The sequence below is a fragment of the Canis lupus genome, chromosome 22 (genome assembly GCF_048164855.1).
Source record: "Canis lupus baileyi chromosome 22, mCanLup2.hap1, whole genome shotgun sequence".
Classification (NCBI taxonomy): Eukaryota; Metazoa; Chordata; class Mammalia; order Carnivora; family Canidae; genus Canis; species Canis lupus.
The window spans coordinates 43,994,944-44,010,612 of NC_132859.1; the positions used below are offsets into that span (position 1 = coordinate 43,994,944).

Consider the following 15,669-nt stretch of genomic DNA (forward strand, 5'->3'; position numbering starts at 1 on the left):
GGTATTTTGTTTTGGAATAATGAACTCTGCATTCTCTGAGTGAACTGTAAGATTTAGGACTCTATTCCAACTCGCTAATCTGTCTTTCAACTATAACCAATCTAGGGTTTATCCCAAGAAATTCATCACATAGGATAAGCCTCTATATTGAGTTGCTTAAAGATGTTTTCCTGTTCCTAGTAGTGCTTTCAATTCTTTGCTCTGGGTCCCTTTTAAATGTTCTTTTCTGATCAAGGTGTTGAGATTGAGTGGTTAGGAGAACTCCTCCTGGATTCTACTTTGTGGTGGGTATTTATCTTCAGTTTTCAGAGCTGTCATGTATCCTCCCCCTCCCCTCACTTGGGAGTTTTTATTCTCATTTTAAAGGGAACTTAGAGGAGGAATTGCTTGATGCTTTCTATAGCTCTGCCCTCTATCAAAAGGCCAGTTGTTTCTATTTTCAAAAGAATGGGAAATATTTATTCTCTACCCTGATGTCTGTGCGCTTGGTACTATTGTAATGGGCACTATGGTGGGGTGGGAGAAGAGGAACAAAGTAAATGAAAATGCATTTTATTTCTTTGTAAACCCTGCAATTCCCTTGGACCATTCTTCAAAGTGTGTCTTCAAGGAGAAGTAGCTTCCTTTTCTCATTCTTTCCTGTCTCACTGTAGGTTTTCACTGGCATTTTCATGGCAGAAATGTGCCTAAAAATTATTGCACTTGATCCCTACAACTACTTTCGCCGAGGCTGGAACATTTTTGACAGCATCGTTGCTCTTCTGAGTTTTGTAGATGTGATGATCAATATAATTGTAGGAAAACAGTGTCCGAGGGTTTTCCATTCCTTGAGAGTGGTAAGGCACTTACTGTTTTATTTTACTGAATACCTTAGCTACCAGGATTGACAAGTCTTGAGTGAGTTCAGTGGCTATTTTACATTAAACTTTAACTCATTTTACCTTAACCCAAGAATCAAAACTGCGCTCCTCCTCCCACCCAGGTTTTGTGTACTCTTGGGAGTCTGAGGAGGTCTTCTCCCCCTTGAACTCCTACCTCTCCTGTGCTAAAATGATCCTTTAGGCAACCTGATACAACATTGTGTCTTTTGGTGTCAAAATTCTGCTGTACGGTCTCTGTTGAGATCATTCAGCTCTGCTGTTGTATTGTAGCACAGCAGTAGCCATAGACATATGAGAAGAAGTGGGCATGGGTTGTTCCAATAGAACTTTATTTATGGACACAAAAATTTGAACTTCATACAATTTTCATGTGTGATGAAATAACTTTCTTTCAATTATTTTCCAACCATTAAAAAGTGTAAAACATTCTTATCCCTCAGGCCGTACAAAAACAGGCAATGGGCTGGATTTGGCCCTTGGGCCAGAGTTTTTTATCGTTAGTGTATTAAATATAGGATTCCAAAACATTCATTTTCTGCAATAAACATAGATGCTTAATTCCACCATCATGACTCCAAAGTCTTTATCATTTAACAAAAATTGGAACAAAACATTCCCGTTTTTAAAACAAAGAGTAGATACAGGTATTATCATGGAACAGGGAGTTAATAACTATGTTTAGAATGGATTTAACTTTGAAAAGATTTTTAAAAATCATAAATGCTGTGGTTTGGGAGTATGTCATTTACTGTATAGCTGAGCAAATGGAATTTGTCTTTAACTGATTTTTCTTCCACCTTTGTTTATTGTCTGCTTTTACAGCTGAGGGTCTTCAAGTTAGCGAAATCCTGGCCAACTTTAAACACACTGATTAAGATAATTGGCCACTCCGTTGGAGCTCTGGGAAACCTGACTGTGGTCCTGGCTATTGTGGTCTTTATTTTCTCAGTGGTTGGCATGCAGCTTTTTGGCTCTCAATTCAATTCTGTAAAGAGTAATAGAAGATCCTGCAACCCTACAGTCCCATGTTTACGACGCTGGCACATGGGGGACTTTTACCATTCCTTTCTGGTGGTATTCCGCATCCTCTGTGGGGAATGGATTGAAAACATGTGGGAATGTATGCAAGAAACAAATCAAACACTGTGCATTGTCGTCTTTCTGTTGATCATGGTGATAGGGAAACTCGTGGTGAGTGTCTTAGATTTTTTTTAATTTATGGACAAAACAAATGTATTAGCTTCTTTTGCAACACTTCACTAATGATTATTATTCTCAATCTAATATTATACATTTAATGTTATATTATATTAAAAATCTGCATTTCAATTTGACTTGAAATTATAAAAAGCATGAAACAAAACCTCTTTGTCACATAGTGCTCATCTTGACTGATGCCTCAATAGCTATTTTACTGCAGGTGATTATTCTAATTGTATTCACTTTGTCAGTGAATGGCTGAGGCAGGGGTTTTCAATTTGGTCAATAAGTTGTAAAGGGACATCTAGTGAAAAAGGTTTCTTGTTCTTAAAATAAAAGAAGAAGGGATGAGTTAAAAAAAAAGTGGTCTTTTATTTTCTCTGGAGCTTTTTATGACTATGATTCCTGGTAGAACTATAAACATTACGCAAGCATGAGAAGAGCTAGCCTAAGACAAAGCCAGTACTGAGGAAGGTAGAGGGAAAAGGTGGAACAAACCTACTTTCATCTCATAATTGGTCCTCCTATTTTATTTTCAAACTTCTTAGGTTACATTTTCTTATGCTTAAGCTACCTTGAGTCTGTCACTTGCAGCTGGAAACATAGATATTAGCTAATTGGGTACCTATGAAGAGTATGAAAAGACTGGAGACACACAGGATACCTGAGCACAAGGTCTTCAGAATCAAGTTGGGGCTATCATGCAAATATACTGAACCATCCATGCACACATTGACTCTATCCTATGTGCCTGATCGGCAACGTTAGGTAGACAGTAAGTGATACAAAGGTTCAGAAGAACAGAATATAACCAACGGGAGTGGGAAGGGAGAGTTAGCAAAGGATGTGTGGAAGATATAGTACTTGAGAAGGGCATGACAGAGGCAAGGAGGACTGGGCGAACAGAGGAAAGCTTGAGCAAAGCTCCACAGATGGAGTTTGTGGTGAAGCTGCGGGAGAGTAACTAGACCACTCACAAGACACTGCCCTCAAAGGCTGTATATTTTTGAGCTGGTGACAGCCACAAACAAAGGAGTTTGAGGAGGTGAAGATGATGAATTGGAGGGTGTGTAAATGTAAGCAAAAAAAAAAACCCCAAGTAGGACGCTGATGAGATGTTCTAAATTTAAAGCGATCCATGCTTCAACATCAACAGAAGAGTTACACATTCAATTCAAACCCCTCCAGTTCAGCCCCAATACTTTTCTGTGGTTCAGGCAACAGGACCTCAAGATGCTGTACAAAGCACATTATGTCTCAAACTGTGCCAACAGGGGAGGACCCCATGGCAGTATTAGACATCAGACCCATATCCACCCTAGCAAAACCAAGCTCACAATTCAACTGATCCTCAAGGAATGTACTTTTTTATTTTTATTAATTAATTAATTAATTTTTTGCCAATGGTCACACAGTTGTGCTTTACCCTGGCCAGGGTTTACAGCACGTGTTGCTTGTATGTGGACACATTGGTCTTGGCTGTTTGCACCCTTTCACTTCAATTTTTCTCTTGTCTTTTCTTGCTGACTTCCTCAATCTTGTCTCCTCTTACTCCTTTTATAGATGAACTTTCTCAAGAGACAGAGGACATAGAATGGGATGCCTGGGTGACTCAGTGGTTGAGTGTCTGCCTTTGGCTCAGATCATGATCCTGGGATCCTGGGATCAAGTCCCACATCAGGCTCCCCACAGAGATCCTGTTTCTCTCTCTGCCTATGTCTCTGCCTCTCTCTGTATGTCTCTCATGAATAAATAAATAAAATCTTTAAAAAAAAAAAAGGAGGACATAGAATCTAATTTGAGTTAGCTTGGGGTCTTGGGGAAAAGTTGTTCTGGAATCTTCTTCTATTTTTCCCTCTTCTAAACTTTCCATTCCCCTTGTGTGTCACCCCCCACCCCACCCTAGGTACTCAACCTCTTCATTGCCTTGCTGCTCAATTCCTTCAGTAATGAAGAGAGAGATGGAAACTTGGATGGAGAGTCCAAAAAAACCAAAGTCCAGTTAGCCCTGGATCGGTTCCGCCGGGTTTTTTGCATTGTTATATATACTCTTGAGCATTTTTGTCACAAGTGGTGCAGGACTCAAAACTCACCAAAGAGAACAAAGGTGACAGGAGGCCCTGCTGCCCAAAGCAAAGATATCATTCCGTTGGTCACAGAGATGAAAAGGGGCCCCGAGACTAGGGAGGAGCATGATCAGACGTGGTTGGCCCCACTTGCAGAGGAAGAGGATGGTTTTGAATCTTCTGGAGAAAACAATGCACAGCATATCACACAACCTGAGGCTGGAAAACAGGTAAGAAAGTTTATACATAAATGCAGAAGTCATACGAAACTAGAGCTGCCATGAGACACTGGTTGCCTGCCCTGTTCTGAGCACCATGTACCCTACCCTAAGCACCAGGCTGGGATAATAAGGTTATAGCATGTGGAGGCTGCCCTTCAGGACTCATGTGTACACCTCAGTGCTAGTTCTAATCATGGTCCTGCACATGTGGAAGTGGGAGATGGCCGAGGAGTCGAGAGGGGAGTGAGATCACAGTGGGTTGAGGCAATAAGGGAATCAAGTGACTTTGTGCCCTAATAGAAGTATAAAGTTTGGATTAGCTGAAAGGTGAGGAAACTGACCTGAACAGCACAGAAAAGGAGACAGTAGTGGGAACAAACTTAGCCTCTGAAGGGACCAAAGGACGAGGAATGGTGGGAGATGAGGGCTGTCAGGGAGTGGCAGGGTGGTGGACACCCCAAATAAACTACTACAGACTTCATTCTGTATGCAGCACGGCAGTCTGTATGTTCCTGAATTTTCCGCAATATGGTTGTAACATATTGCATTCCCCCGGCAATAATTTGAATAATTCTAATGGGTTTGAGGTGGTACCTTGTTGAGGTTTCAAGTTTTATTTCACTGTTAAATAATGATGTTGCATAATACATCTTCCTTGGTAAATTGTCTATTGCCCATTTTTATTGAGGGATTTCTTATGATTGAGGTGTGTTTATAACATATTTTGATACAAGTCCTTTGATATGTGCACTGCACATATTTTCTAACCGTGCCTTATCTTTCACTTTCTTAATGGTATCTTAATGAGCAGAAATTTTTAATTTTGGTGAAGTATAATTTATCAGTATTATTCCTATGGCTCATGTGTTTTGCTTCCATTCTAAGAAATTTTTGTATAATCCAAAACTGCCGAAGTTTTCTCATATGTTTTCTTTGAGAATTTTATAGGTTTACCTCTCACGTTCAAGTCCATGATCCAATTCAATTTAATGACTTTAATCATTACAAATCAATGATTTGTGTCATCTTTTCCCCCATATATCTAAGTGATTCTAGTACCATATGTTGAAAAGACTGTTCTTATGCCACTGAATCAATTCGGTATCTTTGTCAAAATCAAATTGGCTATCATCTCTCTATCATCCGTCTGTCAGGACTTTTTCTGGATTCTTAATTCTGTTTCATTGATCTATAGGTCTATTTTATATCAATACCAGACTGTTTTGATTACTGTAGATTTATAATAAGTTTTGAAAGCAAGTTGTATAATTTTATTGTTTATCAAATTTGTTTTGGCTATTATAGGTCCTTTACACTTCCTTATGCATTTAATTTATTTTTTAAAAGATTTTATTTATTTATTCATGAGAGTCACAGAGAGAGAGGCAGAGACACAGGCAGAGGGAGATGCCGGCTCCATGCAGGGAGCCCAATGTGGGACTCTATCCCGGGTCTCTGGATCATGCCCTGGGCCAAAGGCAGGCACTAAACTACTGAGCCACCCAGGGATCCCCTCCTTATGCATTTTAGAATCAGTGTGTTAACTTACCATAAAAAGGATTGTTAGGATTTTGTTTGGCATTGCACTGAATATTCTGTAAATAATTGGTATCTTCACAACATTGAGTCATCTGATTCATGAACATGTATTTTTCTCCACCTATTTAGATCTTCTTTATTTTTTTTTAGTAATGTTTTGTAGTTTTCAGTGTGTATAAGTCTTGACATATTTGGTTACATTTATTCCTTAAGAAGTTAATATTTTTATACTATTATAAATGTAATTTTTAAAATTTCACTTTCCAAATTTTCTTTATAAGTACATAGAAATGAACGGGCTTCTGAATTTTTTAAAATTGTATTTATTTATTCATGAGAGACACAGAGAAAGGCAGAGACACAGGCAGAAGGAGAAGCAGGTTCCCCACAGAGAGCATGATGTGGGACTTGATCCCAGAACTCTGGGATCATGCCCTGAGCAGAAGGCAGATGCTCAACCACTGAGCCACCCAGGTGTCCTGGGCTTTTGTATTTTGACTTTGTATCCTGCAATGTTGGTAAACTGACTTATTAATTCCAATAGCTTTTAAAAGATTATTTAGCATTTTCTACACAAGTAATTATTTCATTTGTAAATAAAAATAGCTTTTTAAATAAATTTGTATGGGTTTTTTTTTTCTTGCCTTATTACATTAGTTAGGACCTTTGGTATAATGTTGAATAGGAATCATAGGAGTATATTCCTTGCCTTGCACCTAATCTTAGGTAGAAACATTAAGTCTTTCTCCATTAAGTAAGATTTTAGTTGAGGAAGTTCCCTTTATTCCCAGTTTGCTAGGAGGTTTTATTTTTCTTTTAAATCATGAATGTATATTGATTTCCCTAAAATACATTTCCTAATCATATTATCCTAGCCATAAATAACATTTATTTTGAATATTAAATCACTTACATATTCCTTGGATTATCCCTATTCAGTCATGGTATATTAGCCTTTTATATATATTTGGATTCAACTTGCTAATATTTCATTAAAGATTTTGCATCCCTAGCTTTTTCCCTTAAAATGTGTCTGCCTTGTTTTGGTATCCGGTTAATATGGGCCTCATTAAATGGGTCAAGAGGTCTTCTTTCTCTTCTGTTTCTTTTCTTTCCCCCCTAGCTTTATGAGATATAATTGGCATGTAACATTGTGTAAGTTTAAGATATATAATATGTTGACTTGATATATTTATATATTATAATATGATTACCATCACAGCATTAGCTAACACCTCCATCATGTCACATTATTCTTATTATGGTAAGAATATTTAAGATTTACTCTCTTAGCAACTTTCAACTATATAACACAGTATTATTAACTATAATCACAATGCTGTGCATTATATCCTATGAACTTACTCATCTTCTTATCGAAAGTTTGTACTTTTTGATCAACATCTCCCTACTCTCCCCCTGCCCCCAGCTTCCGTCAACTACCATTCTACTCTCTGACTCTGCAGATTTGGGTTTTTCAGATTTCACACATAAGTGATATCACATTGTACTTGTCTTTGTCTGACTAGTTTCATTTGAGTGTAATGTCTTCAGGGTCCATCCAAATATTATCAATTATAATTGACCCATAACATTGTGTGGAAATTCTCAGTCATTGCTGTTTCAAATATTTGTTCTATTCTTTTTTCTCCTCTCCTTCTGGTATTCCTATTATATTTATGTTTGACACCTGTCGCTCCACAGGTCTTGAGTATTCTGTTCTGTTTCTTTTTTCCTCCATACTTTTTTCCTTTTTGTTCTTCAGTTTTGGAGGTTTCTACTGAAACTTCTCAAGTAGAGATTCTTTCCTCAGCTGTGTTCTGTCTGCTAATAAGCCCATCAATAGCATTCTTCATTTCTGTTACAATGTGTGAGATCTCTAGCATTTTTTTTGTCCTCTCTTAGAATTTCCATCTCTGCTTATATTGTGTTCTTGCGTGCTGTCTACTTCATCCATTCGAGCCCTGAGTATTTTTATCATTGTTATTTTAAATTCCCGGTCTGACAATTTCAACAATTTTACCGCATTGAATGTGGTTCCAATGCTTGCTCTGTCTCTTCAAACTTAATTTTTTGCCCTTTAATATACCTTCTAATTTTTTCTTTAGAGTCAGACATGATGTACTGGGTAAATGGAAATATTCTAAATAGGTCTTTATTAATGTGTTGGTGAGGTGTCAGGGGAATGAAGAAGCTCTGTGGTCCTATGAGTAGATCTCAGGCTTTAAGAGAGCTTGTGCTTCTGGACTGTGAATAGTGCATGTCAGTATGGCTAGTGAGAGCTGGAGTTGGGTATCTGCCTCCCTCCAGGTGGAAATCTAGAGCTGGCTAGAATTGAGTATTTCCCACACCCCAGGTCAGTCAGGTCCTAATAAAACCCCAGCAGTTTAGACTCTGGTTAACTAGTTTCTCTTGAGGGAAGGCCTTGTGAAGAACAGGACCTGTTTGCATGTTTCAAAATGATTCTTTTTACCCTCCCCCTGATGGAAGCAAATGGATTTTTTTTTTCTTCCAAACTCACTGTGAGAACCTGGTAAAGCTCGAAGAGGTAAAACTCACAAAATTATGGGGACTCCTGTTGCCTGGGACCCTCAAGTTTTTATCTCTTACACTTGTTCTCACTGAGCCTCCCCTAGTTTGTCGATAATCAGGTTTTCTTACTCTGGGACTGATTCCCACAAAGGTTTGTTCTTCTAGGTTTCTGCTTTGCTAAGTCGTGATTCTCTGTATTAGGCTGTCTTTCCCTTCAATTTGGGGGGCAGCAGTTTTCCCTGGACCTCACTTCTCTTTTTTTTTTTTCTTTATTTATTTATGATAGTCACACAGAGAGAGAGAGAGAGAGATAGGCAGAGACACAGGCAGAGGGAGAAGCAGGCTCCATGCACCGGGAGCCCGACGTGGGATTCGATCCCGGGTCTCCAGGATCGCGCCCTGGGCCAAAGGCAGGCGCCAAACCGCTGCGCCACCCAGGGATCCCTGGACCTCACTTCTCTTACGGTTATAAGAAGAGTTATTGTTTTTCAAGTTTGTTTAGCTTTGCACATGTTGGGCTGGAGTGGAGACCTCCAGGCTTCGTAACATGTCAGATCAGAACTGGAATTCTCTGTGGGAAGTTTTAAATTATAAATTCAGTCTGTTTTCTTGTTACAGAGATTACAGGGCTATTCAGATTTTCTCTTTCTTCTTGAGCCTATTTTGGTAGTTTTTGTATTTCTAGGAATAGGTTTATTTATTGAAGCTTCTAAATAACTGTTGACATACAATTATTTGTAGTATTTCTTTGGAATTATTTTGGTTTCTGTAAGGTTGATAGCAATGTTTCCTCTTTTATTCTTGATTTTAGTAATTTGATCTTTCATTTTCTCTTGGTAAATCTTGTTAAAGTTTTGTCAATTTTCTTGATCACTTAAAATAATCAGCTTTTGATTTTGTTGATCCTATTATTTTATTAATCTCCGCTCATATACTTACTGTATCCTTATTTCTTTTTTTGAATTTCATGTTCTCTTTCTCTCCCTGTGCCTTCACATGGAAGTTTAGGTTATTGATTTGAGACTTTTTTTCAATTGTAGGTATTTATAGCTATAAATTTCCCTCTAAGTGCTACTTTATCTACATGCATCCAACAAATTTTGGCATATTATATTTTTGTTTTTTATCTCAAAGTCTTTTCTAATTTCTTTTGTGATTTATTCTTTGACTTGTTGGTCATTTAAGAATGTTTTACTTAATTTCCTCCTGTTTGTGAGTTTTTAAAATATCTTTTTGTATTTCTAATTTTATTTCATTATGATCAGAGAACACATTCTGTACAGTTTCAATACACTTATGTGTATCCTGCTCTTTGAAGTTGAAGGTTCTGCAGGTGTCTGTTAGGTATAATTGACAGATAATGTTGTTCAAGCCTTCTATTTCTATCTTCTACTTAGTTGTGTTCATTTTTAAAAATGGGTTATTGAAGCCTCCAACTATTATTGTTGAGTTATCTATTTCTCCCTTCAATTCTGTCAGTTTTTCCTTCCGTATATTTTGTGGCTCTTGTGTTAGGTGCATATATGTTTATAAATGTTTTATCTTTCTGATATATTTATGTTTTTGTCAATGTCCCTCTTTATCTCTAGTAAATTTTTTTGTTTCAAGGTCTATTTTATCTAGGGCACCTAGGTGGCTCAGTCAATTAAGTGTCCAACTCTTGATTTCAGCTCAGGTCATGATCTCAGGGTCATGAGATTGAGTCTTGTCTCAGGCTCCGTGCTGGGTATGGAGCCTGCTTAAGACTCTCTCTCTCTCTCTCTCTCTCTCCACCCCTCACCCCTCCCATGCTAATGAGCTCTCTCAAAAGAGTAAAAAAACAAGCAAAAAACTACAAAGTCTAATTTTTTCTGACAATATAGTCACTACAGTTTTATTATGGTTTCTGCTTGTATGATATCTTCTTCCACTCTTTTACTTTCAAACTGTATCTTTAAATCTAAAATGTGTCTCTTGTAGTCAGTACATAATTGGATCTTGTTTTCTTATCTAGTCTGACAGTTTCTGCCTTTTTGTTAGATTGCTTAACCCATTCACATTTAATCTAATTTTTGGTCTAGTTTATCTACTTCTAGTATTTTACTTTTTGTTTTTATGTGTTTCATTTGTTTTTATTCCTCTTTTCATCCTTTATTGCCTTACTTTGCATTATTTGAATATTTTCTAATGTAACATCTTAATTCCTTTAATGATTTTTCACAATATTTCTTGGATTATTTTCTTATTGATTGCTCTAGGGGCTGTCACATACATTTAACTTATCAGAATTGGTGTCTGGTAAGTTAACTTAATTCTAGTGAGATACAGAAACATTACTCATATATAGTTCTATTTCCTCTCCCACGTTTTTGTACTATTTTTTATTACACATATTACTTCCATATATGTTAAAAACCCAACAATACATTTTTATCATTGCTTCATATATGTTTACTAGTGAATCTGAGAAAAGAAAGCAAGTATATATTGATAGAGTTTATTTTATTAATCTTCTTATTTACCATTTCCAGCTCTCCATTTGTTTCTGTGAATCTGAGTTACCTTCAGGTGTCATTTCCTTACTACAGTACAACTTTGCTCCCATTCATCTTTTTGGTGCTGTAATTACCACATTTATTTTATTTTTATATGTTACATGTCCAACAATACATTAATTTTAAACTGTTTTAGACAACTTCTTTTGAAATCAAGTATAGAGAAGAAAGGAAAAGAAATATGAGTTTTTCTCATCTTTACAGATTTACCTTTACCTGGGCTCTTTGCTTTTTTGTGTGGACTTTATTACCATTTAGGATCACTTACTTTCAGCTTGAGGGATCTTCTTGGGTATTTTTTGTAAGACGGGTCACCTAGCAAAGAATTTTCTGTTTTTGTTTATGTGCTATTTTATTTCACCTTCATTTTTGAAAGACAGTTTTTCTGGGTAATAAAATCTTGGTTCACATTTGTTTTTTAATTTCAACACTCATGGTATATCATTCCACTGCTTTCTAGTCTCCATTATTTCTAATAAGAAGTCAGTTGTTGTGGTACCTGGCTGATTCAGTTGGTAGAGCACATGACCTGTAACCTCAGGGTCATGAGTTCAAGATCCATATAGAGCATGGAGCCTACTTAAAAAGGAAGAAAAAGTCAGCTGTTAAATTTGTTGGGAAATCCCCTTGTATGTGATGAGCAACTTTGTTCTTGCTACTTTCAATATTTCCTCTGTCTTTGGCTTTCAGCATTTTTGCTATGATTATATCTAGGTTTGGATCCTTTTGTGTTTATCTTACTGTGAGTTTTATGAGCTCCTTAGAGGTGTAAATGAATAATTCCAGTCAAATTTCAGCCATTATTCTGGTTTCCTTTCTCTCTCCTTTCTTTCTGGTTGGTATGCTTAATGGTGTTTTACATTCCTTTGTGTTTCCTTTAAGTTTTCTGTCTTCTTTCCTGTGCTCTTTGGATTGCATAATCTCTACTGATCCCTCTTCAAATTCACTGATTCTTTCTTCACTTAGTGAATTTTTCATTTCAGTTATTACACATTTCAATTCCAGAATTTTTTTAAAAATTTTTTTTATGATAGTCACAGAGAGAGAGAGAGAGAGGCAGAGACATAGGCAGAGGGAGAAGCAGGCTCCATGCACCGGGAGCCCGATGTGGGATTCAATCCCGGGTCTCCAGGATCGCGCCCTGGGCCAAAGGCAGGCGCTAAACCGCTGCGCCACCCAGGGATCCCTTATTTGTTTTTTAAAATAACTTATCTCTTCATTGATACTCTGTATTTGATTACACATTGTCATCATAGCATCCTTTATTTATTAAATATATTTTTAAAATTCTTTGAACATATTTAAAATGGATGATTTGCACTCTTTGTTTTTTAATTCTGGCATCCAGGCCCTTTCACAATTTATCTTGCCCGCCTTCTTCCTATGTGTGGGTCGTACTTCCTGGGTTTGTCCCATGTTTAATCATTTTTGTTTAAAATTGGACATTTTACCGAATGTATTGTAGCAGATCTGGAACGGATTCCCTTTTCTACTCTCTGGGGCTTATTTGGTGACTTGACTAGACTATTGTAGTGAAGTCTATTCCCTCCTCCCCCATATCCCCCCTTGCCACACACACACAAATGTGAAATCTTTGGTGTTACTACTCAGAGGGCAACCCTTGGATTTGTAGACAGTCACAGCAGGATGACAGTTATTTTAGCAGGGCTCTCTTTGACTATCTCTTTCCATGATCTCTCTGTTAATCTGTCTGCCTTATTTGGTATCACACCCAGATTTTAGGCTGAACTAATTGCTGGCTAATTGCTCTATTGTTTTTGACAATACCACAGGGCATTAATTCCTCCACAGTCTGATCTAATTAATTTCAAGGAGGGATACTTATAAAGCCAGTCTTTGAGATTTGTTTTGACCCCAGGGAGATTCTTCTTAGCTGTCTCTTTCCATGGTTCTCTGTGGTAAACTTGCTGACCTGTGGTTTAATTTGTTACTTTTAATGAAGAAGAGTGACCAGTCTCTTCTTATTTGCTTACCATCAAAATCTCCATCCATTGTTTTCAAGAATATCCTTAAGCTTCAACTCCCCCACATTATTCCGGATAAAGTCAGTTCTTTGAGGAGAGCTTTCAGAGTTCTTGTTTCTTTTTTTCTTCTTCTTCTTTTTTTTTTTTTTTTTTAATTTTTTAGAGTTCTTGTTTCTTATGGAATGCCTCCTACTGAACAGAAAATCTCTTAGTACTGATCCAAGTACTTGGAAGGACAGTAGCCTCTCATCTTCTCAGCTTCCTTCTTTCTGCATGGAATCTCTTCCCCTTAAACAAACTGGATTGAGGATGATCAGAACCCCAGGATTCTTAAGCTGTTGAATCTGGAATAGAGTCTCTATCCTATGAATAGAGGCTGGATTGAAAAAGAGAGCCCAATTTCTTGGCCATATTCACTAGGAATGTAGCTTCTTCAATTTAGAGTTGGAGATGCTAAGAAAAACTGGTGATCTACACCTCCTGTTAAGATACATATCCCTTGATTGGGGGCTGAGGGTAGAGGGAGCCCCATCTTCCTGATCATAGCTTCCTAGAGTAGGACTTCCATCAAACTGAGCTGGAAGGTGGGGAGAGAGAGGGAAGATCGTGGCTCAATTGCCATGGACTCCTGATACTATTACTGAATTCTGAAGATTTTTTGAATAAATGTTTCTTTATTTGCTGTATGCCTTAGGACAATTTCTAGAGACTTTAAATGATGTTTTTAAAATATTTTTCAACACTTATGCTCATTTCTCTGGATATCATGTCCATGGAGCTCCTTATACTGCCATCTAGGAAGTGAAAATCTGCATATCTTTTTCATTAAATTCTGAACTTACTTATTTTAATAACACTTTAGATTATTATATTAATTTCATTTTTTCCTCAAGTAAATTCACCTAGTAGTTAATTTTTATGGCTACTGATTTTGTTTGTTTCCTCCTATATTTTGGAGGGTTAGTTTAAATTTCAACTTTAGTTAGAGGATCTGTCACTGTCTTTGCAGTCTAGGTTCTATGATATCTTTAATCAACCTTCTTAGGGCAACCATTGCAGAACCAAATCTTACACTGACAATTTGGGATTCTTGTCTAACAGTGACACAAAGTATATTTCAGATCCAGTGGGGACCTTTACCCAGATCCTATTTCTGAGGCTGTACCTCCGTCTGCTTCCTAGATATGCAGCTGTGTATAATTATAATTCCAAGCATTAGCCATAACTCATTTTGGCTTTCTTTCTTAAGTGCAAGAACTCAGCCCAGTCCACAGTTTCAAGCCTTGGACATAGCTGTGATTCTCTTCCTCACATGGGACACTTTTAGTCACCATTACCTGTTACATGCTTTATTTAAATTGTCACCATTTCATATTTCTGTTCTGTGTCTGGTCCGTAGCCATATTTACTTGTTGTGTGTGTGTGTGTGTGTGTGTGTGTGTGTGTGTGTGTGTGTTTGTAATATATCAATGCATGTATTCAAATGGGAGAATTGTTCTTAAATCATGACTTTACTGTGTCATAGTCACAGGAAGACTCACACAGATTTTAGGATGAAACCCTCACCTAAGGCATGACTTCTCATGTCTGTCTTGAATATACCTGCAGGTCATCAGACAAAATTTATTTTTTATTTTTAAAAAGTAATATATTTTCATTTTTCTCTTATATCTTTTTCTATTTCACTAAGCCAACTTTCTGTACCCCAAAGAATAAAAAAAATTTCCAAATTAGTCTTCTATCATTTTTGTTCATCTATTTTTATATCAGTATATAAAATCATTATGGTTTTTATTTTTACTGTATTCTGGCATTATGTTATATTTTCAGGGATAACTAATTATACTAGTACCATTTATTAAGTAATTTATCATTTAGTCATTGAAGTGAAAGGATACAGTAAGTTTCACCTCTGAATTATTAGGTCAATTTTGTACCAAAACCGTATTGTTTGATTATATGACTTTTGAGTAAGCTTGGTTATCTATTTCCTTTAGTAGTTTTCCCAGAATTATTTTATGTTGAGATTCTCCAGGAGCAGTTTTAAAAAGTAAAAAGAAAAAGAGTAATAATGTCACAATTCAAACTTGTTTTACCTCAAGTGAGAAGCCCAAGAAGCATATTAATTCTACTCTGGGCTTTTCAGTGTCAGGCCTTTGAATTCCATCAGGAGACCAAGAAGTCCACCAGCCCAGGAGCTCAAAGTGTGGAAATTGACGTGTTCTCTGAGGATGACATATGTTTGTCAAAACAAGATCCCCAAAAGGTAATTTTCCCAGGGTGTTCCAGAAGGAACATATAGCTTATCCATACACATTCTCCAAGATAGCCACTATGGCTATCAAGATTAAAGTATCAGGATAAATGCAGAGCAAAGTGCCAGAATCAGATCTTAAGCAAAGGCCAAGTTTTCTTAACCTCTCCACTATCACATTTGGGACATGATAATTCCATCTTGTGCTGGCTATTCTGTCTGTTGTAGGATATTTAGCAGCATCCATGGCATCTATCCACTAGATGTTGATAGTATCCCGCAATTGTGAAATAAAAAGTGTCCTTAGACATTGTAAACATGTCTCCTGAGGGCAAAATCAACAAGAACCACTAGTCTAGACCTATAATTCCAGGAATTGAGAGAGCTAAAAACTAGTCTCAGTAAATTAGCCTTCATTTCATCACCCAGCCTCCTTATTTGGAGTTAGGTAGTATAT

The 15,669-nt window shown here is 37.0% G+C and overlaps 1 protein-coding gene across 1 annotated transcript in view; it reads left to right on the forward strand.

Moving 5' to 3' along the window:
• Positions 1-15,669, forward strand: part of SCN11A (sodium voltage-gated channel alpha subunit 11) — a 91,719-nt gene that overhangs the window by 42,322 nt on the left and 33,728 nt on the right. The window contains exons 14-17 of the mRNA XM_072793305.1: positions 654-836; positions 1,704-2,072; positions 3,988-4,377; positions 15,105-15,224. Of these exons, the coding sequence (XP_072649406.1) occupies positions 654-836; positions 1,704-2,072; positions 3,988-4,377; positions 15,105-15,224 (1,062 nt within the window). The remainder of the gene's footprint in view (positions 1-653; positions 837-1,703; positions 2,073-3,987; positions 4,378-15,104; positions 15,225-15,669) is intronic.